The sequence below is a fragment of the Euprymna scolopes genome, chromosome 12 (assembly GCF_053919585.1).
Source record: "Euprymna scolopes isolate OS-2025 chromosome 12, ASM5391958v1, whole genome shotgun sequence".
Classification (NCBI taxonomy): domain Eukaryota; kingdom Metazoa; phylum Mollusca; class Cephalopoda; order Sepiida; family Sepiolidae; genus Euprymna; species Euprymna scolopes.
Window position 1 is genome coordinate 150,129,249 of NC_136493.1, and position 17,432 is coordinate 150,146,680.

The window sequence follows — 17,432 nt, forward strand, 5'->3', positions numbered from 1 at the left end:
AAAAATTAATAAAGTTTTTATTGTCCAAAAGTAGAGACATGTGAAATCCACTGACAAAATCTATGGACCATATTTACATTCAACACTTCTTTTATGGCAGTTGAAAGAAACAGATTTAGCATGACACCACATCAAAAATCATTCAAACATGATTGATTTTGTGTTAATACTATATTTTCTCCATTAAAAAATCCAAACCAATGTATATTTTCTTCCGCAAGAACCCATGGCATAGTCGATACAGTACTTAGTAAAATTCAGTTGTAAGTTACACTCTTCCAGAGGTTGACGGTTCAATCCTCAAAATACAATTGTGAATTACTTATGACTTAAAGCAAGCCATGGCTGACAGAATGGAAGCATGTTACCTCTTGAATTAAATAACGGGTTCTGTTCTGAAATTCTATGCAGATTTCCGAGTTTGACAAAGATTTGAATTCGACAAGATACACCTGAAGAAGGTCAGAGGTTACATGAAAATGTTGTGCAAATGACACTCCAGATGAGGACAATAGTCGGAATAATCCAAATTATCAATCCTCGTTTCAAAAATTCAGAAACATATTTTCTTCTTACACAAAATAGTTGTATTTCTTATGAAAAAAATACATTTTTAGATGCATCGATGGAAGTCTGCCGTCATCGTCAATTTCAGGTACTTTCACATCAAATTGGCCTAGACAGTTACCCTGACCTGAAACTGGCAAATTCAGGTTGTCTGATTGAAAGTGGAAACCCTCAGCCACTTATATACCTTGAGCTTTCTAGGCTCAGCTGATCAGAATACTCCATCTCGTATAACATAATCTTTTATGATCAGGCAAGTAGCTTTCATGCTTTTTGTTACTAATGAATTATCACTTATAAAGGCCAAAAGCCACTCAGAGATAAAGGTTAATGAGATGGATGTATTGTCAGTTGAATAATGACGAATATTATGAGAAGACTGATACTGATGAATGGAATAAAAAACATCAGACTACTTATGAGGACGATTAATGATGAGTGTAGTTGTTGACTTGTTGTAGTCTGCAAGGAAGCAGATCTGTGGTAATATGTTTCACAGATGAGAGGTTCTTTGCAGTTGTGGTAGAGAGTCAAGTTCTTGCTGTGATGTCTTACAAGGAAGAACCAGAGATTGAAACTCAATTGAACACATTCGATGGAAATAACAATAGGATTCCTATTTTGAAGATCTTTATTTTATTTAACTCCTTTCCAGGAAAGTGTGGATTTGATGAAAGTGCGAAAGCTGCTGCAAAGAAGGTGGATTCCCTTTATCGTGCTAGAAGACTACTCACACCTGAGAGTATCCTGTACATCTACAAGGCCACCATTCGCCCAAGCATGGAGTATTGTTGCTAGATCTGGGATGGTGCATATGCCACTAATCTCTCCCTCTTGGATAGGGTCCAAAAAAGAGTCTTCAATTTAATAGGTCTCACTTTGTCAAGTAAGTGTTGCATAAAGCAATCCCGGACAATACCTGATAACCATGCAAATTAGGATAGATTAATAGTTTGTTGAGATTAAAAACTGTTGTTGAGATAAATGTTTATATTGGAATAAAATAGAAGAATCAATCTTTACATAAATAATATAAACAAATACTTTTTGGAACAACAATTTCAAAATAGCTGAACCTCAAACAAATCTGACGTAGAAATAACTTTAAACTGACGTGTATCTTAGGAGGATATGTGGTCCGTGAGAGTTTTAGTTCAGTCTGGTTTTGGAGCCAACGAGAAAAGATGGGTTTTCCAAAACGACTGAGGAAGCGAGTCAAGACAACATGCTTAGAAATGTAATTTAGAACGGTGGTCGTAACTTCTAGATGGGACAATTCTGGAATAAATATCAACGTTTCAGGTTAGTCTGTCTCTCAAAGAAGTTAAAAGTCTTTATTTCAGTTCAATGATCCAAACAGCTGAACCAAGCAACATGGAAACCGTTGGAAAAAGGTATGATCCCATTTGATATTTTTACATTCAAACATAATGTATATCAATTTCAAAGATACTCATGAATAGATGATCACACGTATTCACATTTTATAAAGGTATGTATTTAAACACTCATCTATTCCCCACGACAATATAACATACGCTGTCTTGGTACCGTTTATATACAACTTTATAACATTATTGCCATTTGGTGCCGTGTTAATGGTGAATGTGAGTAAAAAAAAAAGTGTTTATGTAGAACGAACTGGAATTGAACCTGGCACACCTACGTTCTCAATTCACCACAATTTTTCATGTCTTTTTCTATGGTGCTGTTCTGTTCAGCCAAAAGTAGAAAAAATATGTTGTTCCAATTTGGCAAAGTTAAATGAATGTTTATTTTTACACAAAAAATTATGAAAAAATATGTTGTTCCAATTTGGCAAAGTTAATGAATGTTTATTTTTACACAAAAAATTATGAAAAAAAAGTCACGGGAATGGAAATAAATGCCTCAGTCTAACAAGTCATCGCAATCATATTCAGTTTAATGTCCACTTTACATGCTAGCATGCATTGGACAGGTTTTAGAAATTGACTTTAAAGCTAACCTATCTCTGGCCAGGTCTTAATTTATCCTTCTTTCTCTCATCTCTATTCTTATCACTTCCTCCAATATTTTCCTGGGAATGGATGTATTTGACATTTTAAGGAGGTTTCTGCCCGGGGTTGGGGTGGGGGCACATAGACATTCAGAACCACTTCCATTGTCTTCTTTAGAAAATTTTACATATGAATACACTTTTAGCTTTTATCCAGATAATCTAATCTTTCTCTCCATAGGAAACACACATACAGACATTGAAATTTATATTTCAGGTATTCAGAAAATCATTGTCATAGCTTTAGGATTATGTTCGACACATGTAAATAAAACTTTTTTTTTTTTTTTTACTAGAGAATCACAGCTTATCAAGACCCAGAGGTCACTTGAGGGTAAAGTGTTAGACATCTCAGTGATGCTTGGTAATGGTGGAAACTGGGTAGGATTTAATTATTTAAGAGGACGGTTCAAAAAGAAATTGTTTGGGAAACAGACTCACAGTATTTGTCTTCTACAGTTCTAGGTAAGAAACTTTGCTCATGGAATTTTCGTTTAGTTTTAGGCACTGATAGAGAGTAAAGAAAATTGTTGACAATGGTTGTAGCTAGACGAGTGTTGTGAACATTGTACAGGAGGAAGGAGCACCTGTTATGAAAATCACAAGTGAGCAGAGACAGACTCGTCACATCTCTTCTGTGAGAAAGAAGTAGTAAAGAGGAGAAAAGAGCACTGCCCACTAGATTTCAAAGCCGTTTTTGTACTCAAAGCTGGAAAGGATCCTCTGAGCAGCTCTTCCCCCTTGTGTCAACAACAACAAAACTCCATTTCTTATCTAATAACATTCTATTATTCGTTTAATCTTTATCATGTATTTCTTCCTCTGTATGATCTTTCGTTTGTGCTGATCATATTTATTTACCTGGTCTGTTGTATCTTGTTATCTGAAATAAGAAGGGCAAACATTTCTAAGATACCAATTGGTTCCCCCATATTGGCTATCAAAGGAGCCCCAGCTGATCATAATGCTCAGATCTGTCTATTAAGTACCATGGCCTTTTTAATGGTTTGGTTGGTATATGTGGCAACACCAGACCTAAGTCACAGCAATAATCTTTATCTCTCCCATATAATGAAATAACAATAAACTATCGCATGCATTGTATGTGTGTGTGTATGTAATGTATCGCATGCATTGTATGTGTGTGTGTGTGTAATGTATCACATGCATTGTATGTGTGTGTGTATGTAATGTATCACATGCATTGTATGTGTGTGTGTATGTAATGTATCACATGCATTGTATGTGTGTGTGTATGTAATGTATCGCATGCATTGTATGTGTGTGTGTGTATGTAATGTATCACATGCATTGTATGTGTGTGTGTATGTAATGTATCACATGCATTGTATGTGTGTGTGTATGTAATGTATCACATGCATTGTATGTGTGTGTGTATGTAATGTATCACATGCATTGTATGTGTGTGTGTATGTAATGTATCACATGCATTGTATGTGTGTGTGTGTATGTAATGTATCACATGCATTGTATGTGTGTGTGTGTATGTAATGTATCACATGCATTGTATGTGTGTGTGTATGTAATGTATCACATGCATTGTATGTGTGTGTGTATGTAATGTATCGCATGCATTGTATGTGTGTGTGTATGTAATGTATCACATGCATTGTATGTGTGTGTGTATGTAATGTATCGCATGCATTGTATGTGTGTGTGTGTATGTAATGTATCGCATGCATTGTATGTGTGTGTGTATGTAATGTATCACATGCATTGTATGTGTGTGTGTATGTAATGTATCACATGCATTGTATGTGTGTGTGTATGTAATGTATCACATGCATTGTATGTGTGTGTGTATGTAATGTATCACATGCATTGTATGTGTGTGTGTATGTAATGTATCGCATGCATTGTATGTGTGTGTGTATGTAATGTATCGCATGCATTGTATGTGTGTGTGTGTATGTAATGTATCGCATGCATTGTATGTGTGTGTGTATGTAATGTATCACATGCATTGTATGTGTGTGTGTATGTAATGTATCACATGCATTGTATGTGTGTGTGTATGTAATGTATCACATGCATTGTATGTGTGTGTGTATGTAATGTATCACATGCATTGTATGTGTGTGTGTATGTAATGTATCGCATGCATTGTATGTGTGTGTGTGTATGTAATGTATCACATGCATTGTATGTGTGTGTGTATGTAATGTACCACATGCATTGTATGTGTGTGTGTATGTAATGTATCGCATGCATTGTATGTGTGTGTGTGTATGTAATGTATCACATGCATTGTATGTGTGTGTGTATGTAATGTATCGCATGCATTGTATGTGTGTGTGTGTATGTAATGTATCACATGCATTGTATGTGTGTGTGTATGTAATGTATCACATGCATTGTATGTGTGTGTGTATGTAATGTATCGCATGCATTGTATGTGTGTGTGTGTATGTAATGTATCACATGCATTGTATGTGTGTGTGTGTATGTAATGTATCACATGCATTGTATGTGTGTGTGTATGTAATGTATCGCATGCATTGTATGTGTGTGTGTGTATGTAATGTATCACATGCATTGTATGTGTGTGTGTATGTAATGTATCACATGCATTGTATGTGTGTGTGTATGTAATGTATCACATGCATTGTATGTGTGTGTGTATGTATCACATGCATTGTATGTGTGTGTGTATGTAATGTATCACATGCATTGTATGTGTGTGTGTATGTAATGTATCGCATGCATTGTATGTGTGTGTGTATGTAATGTATCGCATGCATTGTATGTGTGTGTGTATGTGATGTATCGCATGCATTGTATGTGTGTGTGTATGTAATGTATCGCATGCATTGTATGTGTGTGTGTATGTGATGTATCGCATGCATTGTATGTGTGTGTGTATGTAATGTATCGCATGCATTGTATGTGTGTGTATGTGATGTATCACATGCATTGTATGTGTGTGTGTATGTGATGTATCACATGCATTGTATGTGTGTGTGTATGTGATGTATCACATGCATTGTATGTGTGTGTGTATGTAATGTATCACATGCATTGTATGTGTGTGTGTATGTGATGTATCGCATGCATTGTATGTGTGTGTGTATGTGATGTATCGCATGCATTGTATGTGTGTGTGTATGTAATGTATCACATGCATTGTATGTGTGTGTGTATGTGATGTATCACATGCATTGTATGTGTGTGTGTATGTAATGTATCGCATGCATTGTATGTGTGTGTGTGTGTGATGTATCACATGCATTGTATGTGTGTGTGTATGTAATGTATCACATGCATTGTATGTGTGTGTGTATGTGATGTATCACATGCATTGTATGTGTGTGTGTATGTGATGTATCGCATGCATTGTATGTGTGTGTGTGTGTGTATGTAATGTATCACATGCATTGTATGTGTGTGTGTATGTAATGTATCACATGCATTGTATGTGTGTGTGTATGTGATGTATCACATGCATTGTATGTGTGTGTGTATGTGATGTATCACATGCATTTTATGTGTGTGTGTATGTAATGTATCACATGCATTGTATGTGTGTGTGTATGTAATGTATCACATGCATTGTATGTGTGTGTGTATGTGATGTATCACATGCATTGTATGTGTGTGTGTATGTGATGTATCACATGCATTGTATGTGTGTGTGTATGTGATGTATCACATGCATTGTATGTGTGTGTGTATGTAATGTATCGCATGCATTGTATGTGTGTGTGTGTGTGTATGTAATGTATCACATGCATTGTATGTGCGTATAATAAATAAATATAATAAAGAATCTTGTTTCAGTAGATTATATGTTCAGAAACAAAGGATTTCCGAACGTATATTTAAAGAAACTTTTTTTCATTATTTACATAGAACAAATATAGACAGAGAATTGATATAAAAATGATTAAAAATGTTCAGGCAGGGAGACCCGATGTTGCTCAAGATTAAAAAAGGATAAACAGATATTCTATACTTTGAATAATTCAATTGTCATCAAAATCAGTAAAATCACCCATTTTTCAATCAAATCAACTGATTGCCTGCTCTAGTTGGGGACCCACCACAGTGCACCTAAAGAAAGGTTCATGTGCCTCCTTTCAATGACTTAGTCCACAATACAGTGTAGTCTTCATTGCACTGTAGATTTTATACTGTTCGTTTTATAAAATTATATTTATATATTGGTTTGAATTAAAGTTTAAAATGTAAAAGTCAAGTATCATGCTTCTATTGTGTTTTTAACGGAAACATTTATTTTGAACGCGCCCCTGCCGTATCAAAGAACCTATTATTAATTTTATATGCCGGGCCCTTCTGCTTGAGCGGTGATAAAACTTCTCAAATGCACTTGTGATGTTAGGTTGTATAAAAGTGTTAACTTTGATCAAAATTGAACTGTTCCTTTTTCAACCTGACTTTTTCGATTATTGATTTCGATACTTAGCGGAGTAATTCGGATACAAAACCTATCTAAGAACACTCCCAGAGATATAAAGTACATTTGTGTGAAATTTTTTAAAAATGGGCTTAACTGTTTTAGAGTCCGTAGGGAACAAACTTACACACACACAAAGTGTTTTTTATATATAAGTAGAATGGAGATAGAGATAATCCCAAAGTTATGCCATTAATTTTGAGAACAAAAAAAAAAACACCTTGTATATTGATATACACAACAAATAATATAAAAGGTGATACTCACGAGGTAAAATTTCTTCTGACGGATAATTGTATTCATAGCGAAACTTCTCCCGTACATGAATTCCAGTTAACGTCGTTTTTGTAAAATATTCAATGTTTTCCCGGCCAAACATACTGGCCACCCCAAAATTATCGATGAGCAGTTGCATAATGCGTATCGCCCTCTCAACTTTTTCGGGGTCATCGGCACATGTAAGAAACATGCTGCCAGCAACGCTGCGAGCCAGTGCCTCGACTGACATAGAGTTGACATCAGAATGATTAACAATGCGAAACCACGTCCCAAAGAGAAGAGAAACAAGTTGTTGATGACCAATACTTAAGGATGTGATGAACCTGCAGAAAAAAAAAAAAATTGATTATGAAATTTGCACATCTTTGTTGGTTTGTCATATCATTTTATTGAAATTAATGACGTCGACACCCCCCTGCAAGAGTTCCAAAAACATAACATTGTCATCTACCCTAATGAGGATATACAAGTGACTCAAAGACCGCTTGTGAATTTCATACTCCCATGGAACTTCCTCTTTTGGAGAAAGGCAGTCAAACTCGCATGCCATTTCCATTCCAAATTAATGTCTGTTTGAAAAGAAAAATTCTGAAAATGCGTGACCTATTCTAAATATAAAAATTTGGAATTTTGAATAAACAAACTGTTTTAAAATAACATATTAAGATGCAAATATTTTATTAAGTCATACGATTATTTTTTAAACTTGACTTTTTTTCTTACAAATATTGGAAAGTAAAATATCCATCATCAGAAAAGGAAAGAGTTTTTTTTATGTAAATAAAATTCCTGTCGGGTTGTATTGTTGAATCGAGGCTCATGTTGTTGTATGTGGTAGTGCAGATATGAACTCTTTAAAATTCTAAATTTTTTAGATGTGGACTGATTGTTTATATTACTTGTATTGATTGGACTGTTGTTCTCATCTTGAGTGTTATTCGTGCAAAGTTTCGGTCGCATTAGCCTTTGACCGTTCTCAGGTTTATTTCTTTTCCAAACAACAACCAACATGCCTGAGAATGGTCGAAGGCCAATCCGACCGAAACATTGCACGAATAACACTCAAGATGAGAACAATAGTCCAATCAACACGTAATATAGAGATCTCTTTAGTTTGAGCTTTTTTAGGCACAAGTCATGTAAATGAGAATTGGCAAAAAGCTAGTTTGATAAATAATTTTATTAAAGACTAGCCTGGGCACCCAGTGTAACCTGGGTGTTTGGAGGTGTGTGTTGAGCATAAAAAAAAAAAGTGGTAGTAGGCAGGCAAGCTCGAACCCGTACCATGAAGAAGGAAAAGAATGTGAAAAAAAAAATCTGACGTCTTTGCTGTTGCGCCCATCACCAAACCAGAAGTGACATAGGTTTAAATTAAGGCTAGACAATTGAAAAGAGGGGGTGACTTTCAAAAATATCATCGAAAAAAGCGACCCCTCCTTGTAGAAAAGTACCCAGTTAAGGAATTAATGTTTTTGGCCAATTTTTCCATATTTGTCATCTGAAGGGTCGAGCTTCAAAATGATACAGATCTTGTGAAAATCCGTCGCCTCTATCAAAAGTTTTAGGCAAACATACATACATTTAAACAGACAGGTGAGATTTATATTATAGACTAGCGAGGGGTACCCAGCGTTGCCCGGATGTTTGGGGGGGTGTTGGGGGGGGTTAAAAAAAAGTAAGTATGAGAATCGAACCTGAACCGTTGAGGCAAAGTTGTGAAAAATAAACATGCGACGTTAACCATTGCCCCACTGCGACATGCTTACGGAAACACATTTGAATTTATTTAATTACTTGGATTTAGCAGGTGCTCGTTTTAATGAGTTAATGAGGTCAAGTTTGACTGCGGGATAGTATTTATTGCTAAAATCTTTTTTTCCTCGCCCCCAAGATGTTATAGGAAAAAGACTAACCCACATGCGGCGAGTGACAAATGTTGAATATTTATCTTCCCAAAATTGAGCAAATTAAATAGACAGGCGAGCTTCGTTGTTAACTGTGAGATATTACGATTTATATGTGATATAAAAAGTTTTAAAATGTTGTGAACCGAGCGACCGCTTCTCTGAAAGAAGCCTTTTGTAGACACACAGAAAAAGCGAACACACATACAAACATACATTTTCGCTTTTATATTTATAGATGTTTTAATACAATTTATAAGGAGATATATTTTATTTTATGCATCCATTTTTAGCATTTATGTCAACAGAACTCAAGAGTACAGCTACAAGTAGATAGTAAGTTATGAACATATGTATATGGCGATTAAGTTACATAGAGGCTTTCATGTTTCATCTTTGTAGAGAATAGTCAAGCTAAAATGCTGACAATTCCTAAGCTTATTTCATTTAACAACTACAAAAAAATTTCTAAATCACTGATTGCAATGACAAATAACACCGTACTTGAGAGCTCATCATTCAAACTTCCTGTTTTAAAATTTGCAGGCAAAATGAATTGGAACGAATACATTGAGGACATTGCCAAGGCTGCTGCAAAGAAAATGGGCTCCCTCTACCGTGATCGAAAATTATTTATAACAAAGAATATCTTATATGTTTACAAAGCCACAATTCGCTGATCCACGGAGTATTGTTGTCACATTTAGGCTGATGCATCTACCACTAGTCTCTCAATCTTAGACAGGGTCCAAAAGAGATAAAACATGGAAGCTTCTGTGCAGTTTAATTGTCATAAATATTATTTATAACTTACTCTATCTCTCTCCCCTATATATATATATATATATATATGTGTGTGTGTGTGTGTATGTACAAATGAATGCGAACATATCACTCTTATATTACTGTAATGTTATAACCCTTTAGGCTGTGATCATAGCGCAGTATCTGTTAACTGTGGCAAGCGGGGTCAAGGGTCAAAACATTATTATTATTATTGTCATTGTTATTGTATTCTTGTTAATTGATTTGAGCAACGGATGGTCACTGGATCAGTTATTATGATTAGAAGAATAAACAATTAAATTGCGAAAGAAATGATTGATGTGTGAATCGCAAAAAGAATGTGAAAATAGAAAATATATGTAAACATTATTTTGGGGTTTTGAATAAACAAATAACTAGGTGGATTAGATTGGTATTAGACATGTAATTAGGTGACGTAAGAGAACACGTGATGTAGTTAGTTTTGGAGAGATTCAGAGAGTTGAGGATTGACCACCAGAGCAGACAGATGTCTAGACAGGGGTGGACCGACAGCTAGGAGCGAGCTGTATGAACAGAAAATGTAGACAAACTGCAGATCCTGTGAAAACCAATTGAGACAACTGTAATAAATTTATATTACAAAAATATAAAGAGTTGTTTTACTGGTTTCACACATAAGAACAGTTGTCTCAATTATATGGTGCTGGTCGCTTCATGGTTCGTCACAGAGCAGCGGGAAGACATAGAAGAACTCTTCAAGAAAAAGGTATGAAACATATAATATTCTTCTTATATATGAACTGTAAAAATATCCCGTGCGATAAGTCTGATACAACATGATTCAGTTTACACGTCAATATCATGTCCTCCTAGCTAAACAACATACATACGATTTATACATTTATTAATTGTCTGTTAAAAGAACAATATCTTACATCCACTAGATAACACATGACACGAGATTGTCAGACTGACTTCCTCATCTTGGTTGTTATTGTCACAACGTTTCGGCCGTTTTGCCCTCCGGCCTTCGTCAGGTGTTTTGTATCGAACTGGGGAACCGTTTGCTAGGAGTCTCGAACCCAACCCTTTATTATTATTATCACAACGTTGATCACAACAAAACACCTGATGAAGGCCGGAGGGCAAAACGGCCGAAACGTTGTGACTATAACAACCAAGATGAGAAAGTCAGTTCGACAATCTCAATCAATGAAAACACCTCATCTCAAAAATACAGACAATTACATGACACGTTTTAATACATCATCTCCTCCAATATAAACCAATATGCAACATTACTATCAAAACGGTTTACTGTTATTTAAATGAACAATAGCAATTATGCCCAATGTAGAAAGTATGCATAAATGGAATTATATGTAATAGTTAAACAAAATTAACCATCCAATAATAAAACAGTGAATCGATGAGAATGCCTTTTTGAAGTCACCCACATAGCCACAACTAAAGCTGTTTTTACTTTTTAAACCGAAAATGTGCTTTTAATATCAACGTAAGTTATAATACTAAATGTGTACATGAAATAGTAATATAAGTAGAAAAAGTCAAGATATTGTAGAATTGAACTTACAATATTTTATTCAAAACAAAGAATACGAAATAAAGGTGAAAGGTTCCTTATTCCATGGAGTTTCAAAGATAACCTCTTCTCCTCAGCGGAAAATCGTTAGCAAAAGGTAAATATAGATAAATATCTATTTTTTGCTGGTTACCTCCATTTTTGAAAACAGTCGAGAAAGAAAAGTTATCATCCTTATTGAATAAACAAATAAATCTGTATACATCAGTATATATTTTTATATTGTCATGTTCTTATTTTATTGATGCTCTCTCTTTCTCTCTCATTATATATATATATATATATATGATTACTTCACTTAATCACATAAATTAATATACAAAGATATAATTTTATGCATAAATTTTTCAGTATTTACTTCAATAGTCCTCAATACATACGTAGAGCTAGGTAGTAAGTTATGAAAATATATATGGCAATTAAGCTACACAGAATATCCCGTGTTTTATTCTCGTGAGATATTCTGTGTAGCTTACTTGCCATATATATTCCTAACTTATATATATATATATATATATATATATATATATATATATATATATATATAATATAGCGATCCATAGACAGTTTTGCTATATCACAGCTCTTCAGTCAGTGCAATTAGACAAGGAACTGCCGCAATTAAAATTGAAATTTGAATGTCTCTCTCTTTCATTAGTGAGATATGAAAATTCACTTATAATAATTAAGCTACACACACGTCAGGCTAAGTTTAAAAATTTAAACATAAATGTTTTATAACACCAAGATTTTGTAATAGCTTGATAGTGTACAACTAGATCTGTAATAAAAATATTTTGAAAATCACAGCCAATGTGAAAAAGTAAAAAGTTTGCTTATATGACAGCAACGTTCCTGTGTAGGGAAATGCTTGCATCTAAAAAAAGAAAAAAAAAAAAAAAGATCCAGCACCAACGACTAAAATCTTAAAATATTAGCTCCTAACACAGATGGGATGTAATAGTTGCCAATCAATGAAAGAGAATAGCCATTATAAGGTATCACACAATCAACAATGGAGATGAGTTTTAGCTCATGTAAACTGATACAAGAAAGTAGATTCCTTTAATGAGTTGAACGACCTTGACCAGTGGTCATATGGTAAGTAAAAAGAGATAAAAGCTTATCTGTCAGCAATGGTTTACAATTACCACCAGGTGTAAGCAAAAAAGTAAAACAACCGACTCCCTACTCTACCTTTCGTCTTCCTACGATGATATAGATATACTGGGTTGGCTACTGATGGCAAGAGCCAAAGAGTATATGAAACCCAGCTCCTCTGGGTATTTATACGCCTCCTCCTTCCGCTGTGGGAAGATGTGGCACAGGATTGGAACATGAGAAGTATAAACCACTAAAGGTCAGGCATTCTGGTCCCTTAAAAACTGTCTGAGCAGCTTCATTGGCATTTCCTTATTAGCTATAATCTAACTCTTTCCCAAAGTGAAAAGGCAAGGCCTGGAATAGTGAACCACCGAGAGTTGAACAGAATAAATACCAGAGCCCGACATAAAAAAGGCCATCATCATTTCAATAGTCTAGTCTCTTCTTTTATTTTCTCCTGTAGTCCTCACATTCCAAGAGAGATGTTTCTGACAAAGGGGTAAGTATTGCTGTTTTCTGTATTAGCATCTATCCATATAACACTCATGATTGGCTATGGCATTTCTGAATTTTTGAGATGAGGATTGATTATTCGTATTATTTGGATACATCAGACTACTGTTCTCATATTGAGTGTGATTTTCACAACGTTTCAGCTGGTGTAACCTCTAACCTTCTTCAGATGTATCTTGTCGAACTTGGGAATGTTTCTGTCGAACTCGGAAATTTGGATGGAATTTCAAACAGAACCTTTTATTTACTTCACGGGGGTAGCATGTCCTTGTTCTGCCAGCCATAACTGGATAGAGGTCCTAAATAATTCACAATTGTATTTTTCGGTTGTCCACACTGAGAATTGAACCTTCAACCTTCAGAAGAATATCACTTTTTACAATTGATTTTGCCAAGTACTCTAACCACTATGCCATGGGTCCTTGCGGGTTCGACAAGATAAACCTGAGGAAGGTTGGAGGTTACATCGACTGAAATATTGTGAAAATCAAACTGAAGATGAGAACAGTAGTTTGATGAATCCAACTCTATTTTAGCCCCATTGAGGGTAAAGGAAGGGACATACGATATATAACCTAACGAGTGAAGTACATAGATGTCTCTCTTTTTGTCTCTCTTGCAAGTAATCCGTCACTTTAAAGTACTCATTTCTCTTTCTCGTTTTCTATGTAGTTGTTTCTTTCTGTTTAATAAGTTTATATATAAAATGAATTGAAACTTTTGCATAAAATACTTGAAATGCTGAACAAATTTGGGTTAAAGACTGAAGGACAATGGTTTTGAAATACTGACCATAAGGGACCAAATTCTAGTATATATTAAATATTTAATCATTTTTAACACCAATATGTAGTTAATGCAAAATAAATTATTATTAAATTAATTTCCAACACTATTGATTATATGTTTCTGAATTTTTGCGATGAGGATTGATTATTTGGTATTTGTGCATTTAACGAACCAGACGTAACTTAGCATTTGTTCAGCTTTGTCTGGAATATGACGTCAACAGCTCGGGTTTTGCTGCTGTCTGACGAAACATGGTCATCAGCCAATCAAAATGCTGTATGCCAAGCAGCAAACGAGAATTTCGATATGGCCGTTCGAGATGGTGGCGACTAGGAATCTCCAGTGCGAATGTGGGTTGCGGTCACGCCACACCTTTGTGGACTGGAAGAATTTCCTGCGAGATATATGCCGGGATTACTTTCTCAGGAATCCCTCGCAGATAGGAGGCCCAGGCCATATGGTCGAAATCGACGAGTCTGTCTTCCTTCTTCAACCGCCGGAAACACAACGTCAGCAGACGTCTAACACCGGTCTGGATCTTCGGTGGATACGCCGACCCCGCCGAAAAGGAGGGTTTCTTGGTTAATGTACCAAATAGGAATGCCGAAACCCTCCTTCCACTAATAGGAAAATACATTCTATCGGAGACCATGGTCGTATCAGACTGTTGGAGGGCTTACAGCAAAGTGGGAGGAGAGGAAAGGAGGGGTATCACCATTTAACGGTGAACCACCACCACAGCCTTAATTTTGTAGATCCCATTGTAACACAGGCAACAACAAATCATGTGGAGCGCAGAAGCAAAGCAGCGCAATAAACGAGAATACGGAACCAACCGGGAGCTTTCAGAAACATATCATTTAGAGTTTATGTGTAGACAAAAGTTTGGTAGGCAGCCGTTTGACTCCATATTAACCCACATCGCCGAAAGCTACCCGGTTTGTAAGGAATTTCCTATCACATTCGCTATCTCATCTCCGTCAACTTTATCGTCTGATGCTCTCCAAAAGTCTGAGGAAAATACATCCTCCTGAGAAAATATGTTCCTAGCAAAAAAAAAAATAAAAAAATTCTGGTTTAAAAAAAAAAAGTTTTCTTTCTTTCCTTTTTCTTACGATTTTTTCTTTTTTTTATGTAAATAGTTAAAAAAAAAAAACGTTTCATAAAAAACAATTACTAACTATTACTTGTTTAAAAAAATTATTCTACAAATATCATTTTTATTGGTGATTTTACGTAAATAGCTGAAAAAACAAAAAAAACGTTTCATTAAAAAAATAATTATTATCTATTATTTGTTTACAAAAAATGTTTTATATTTATTTATTTTGCAAACAGAAAACAATTTCAAACAATAATAAAAAAAATATAAATGAATGGTAGGTTTTTGCTTTTTATTTATTTTTGGATGTTTCTACATTTTACAATTTCATTGTACAGTTATTGTGTAGCGTTATTTTTATTTTATCGGCAACGCTCGGTTTTATCCGGCTGTTGATGTCATGCGCCGGACAAAGCCGAGCAAATGCTGAGTTACGTCTGGTTCATTAAATGCACAAGTAGCGATTATTCATATTATTTGGATTCTTCAGATTGTTTTTAACTTGAGCATTATTTTCACAATGTTTCAGTCGGTGTAATCTCTGACCTTCTTCAGATGTATCTTATTAAACTCAGAAACTTTTCTGCCAAACTCAGGAATCTGCACAGAATTTTGAATGGCATTCCTTAGTTAATCCATGCTCTCATTTTTTCAGCCATGTCTGGGTAGAAGTCCTAAGTAATTCACAATTGTCTTTTGAGTGTTGGCCGCACTAAGGAATGAAGCTTAACTTTCAGAAGAGAGTAATTTGCAAATTTTACCAAGTAGTTTATCTACTACTGATAATGTTTACCTTTTTTTTTTTTATTATTGCTTACGTTTGAATTCATGTTTTGAAACATGACATCATTCATAAGTTTATGATATCACATTAAAGCTTAATTATATTTTTTTTAATTTTTTTTTTTTTACATGGAGTTCACCACTTATCAAGGCCCAATGGCCACTCGGGGATAAGGGTTACAGTGTGTACACTTAGGGGGGCGATTCATCAGGAATTTGTTTGTGTTGGACTTGAAGACATCCAGGTAGAAGTCGGGAGGGAAACAGGCAAGTGGAACAGAGTTCCACAGGCGTGCAGTTCTAAGAAAGAAGCTTTGTTCATGGAATCTTCATTTTGATTTACGCACAGATAAGGAGTGGGGAAAATTATTGATGGTGGTTTCAGCTAGTCAGGTGTTTTTTTGAAAAAGATTGGCGAGGGGGGGACCAGAGAATGGAGCTCAGACAAGCACTTGCCATGGAAATAACGATAGAACAAAGACAGGCTCGCAACGTCTCTTCTGTGGGAAAGAGGTTGCAGGGAAGAGAAAAGGGCATCCCCCACCAAGCCACGAAGTCTATTTTGTACTCTGTCAAGGCAGGATAGGCTGTTTTTAGCAGCTCCTGCCCAGATGTGGCAGCAGTACTCCATCCTTGGACGTACTTGGCTTTTATATAGATAGAGAATTGCATCATTAGTGAGATATCTTCTGGAGCGGTAGAAGGATTCCACCATTTTCCCAGCGACCTTGGCCACAGACTTGATGTATGTGTTTCATTTCAGATCAGGAGTAAAGGTCAAACCCAGAAGCTTATCAAAACATGGGGCCTCCCCTAGACGAGAGCCATCCATTTCAATTGATGCCAGATGGGGATCAGAGCGTTTATGATGTAGAGATAGGAGCTTGGTCTTAGATGCATTAAGGGTAACCAGCCACCTCTTTCCCCACTGTACCGCGCGCTCAAAATTAGAGGAGAGAGAATCAGAGAGAACATCATCATTTACGGCCTTTGATGTGTTGCCATAGATGGTCGTGTCATCAGCATAGATGTCAACGAAAGATTTTAGTATGTGTTTTGGGAGATCATTGATGTAGATCAGGAAGAGAGTTGGGCCCAGTATGGACCCCTGAGGGACTCCAGCATTAATACTGTGGGCCTCTGATTTCTGCCCATCAACCACTACTCTTATGAGCCTATCAGAAAGAAATGATTTAATGATAGAGAAAACATTTCCAGTTATACCGTAGCTGGAAATCTTGTGTAGTAGGTCTTTATGCCATACCTTATCGAAGGCCTTTGATATGTCAAGAGCAATTGCCCTAGAAATGAAGCCTTTGTCGGAAGATTCGCTAATCCTATGAGATATAACCGTTAGCACATCTGCTGTAGATCTAGCAGAACGGAAATCATATTGCATGTCGCTAAGAAGGTTATTTCTGCTGAGGTGGTTGACTACTTCTCTATTCATTGTGGATTCCAGCAACTTACTTATGACACACAGGAGACTTATTGGTCTGTACTGAGAGGGGGATGACTTATCACCTGAATTCTTAAATACAGGGCAT

The 17,432-nt window shown here is 35.7% G+C and overlaps 1 protein-coding gene across 8 annotated transcripts in view; it reads right to left on the reverse strand.

Moving 5' to 3' along the window:
• LOC145291542 (uncharacterized) overlaps positions 1-17,432 on the reverse strand; it is a 459,128-nt gene that overhangs the window by 79,463 nt on the left and 362,233 nt on the right. For all 8 annotated transcript variants that reach the window (XM_080137554.1, XM_080137553.1, XM_080137547.1 and 5 more), the window contains one exon: positions 7,308-7,642. In XM_080137554.1, the coding sequence (XP_079993680.1) occupies positions 7,308-7,642 (335 nt within the window). The remainder of the gene's footprint in view (positions 1-7,307; positions 7,643-17,432) is intronic.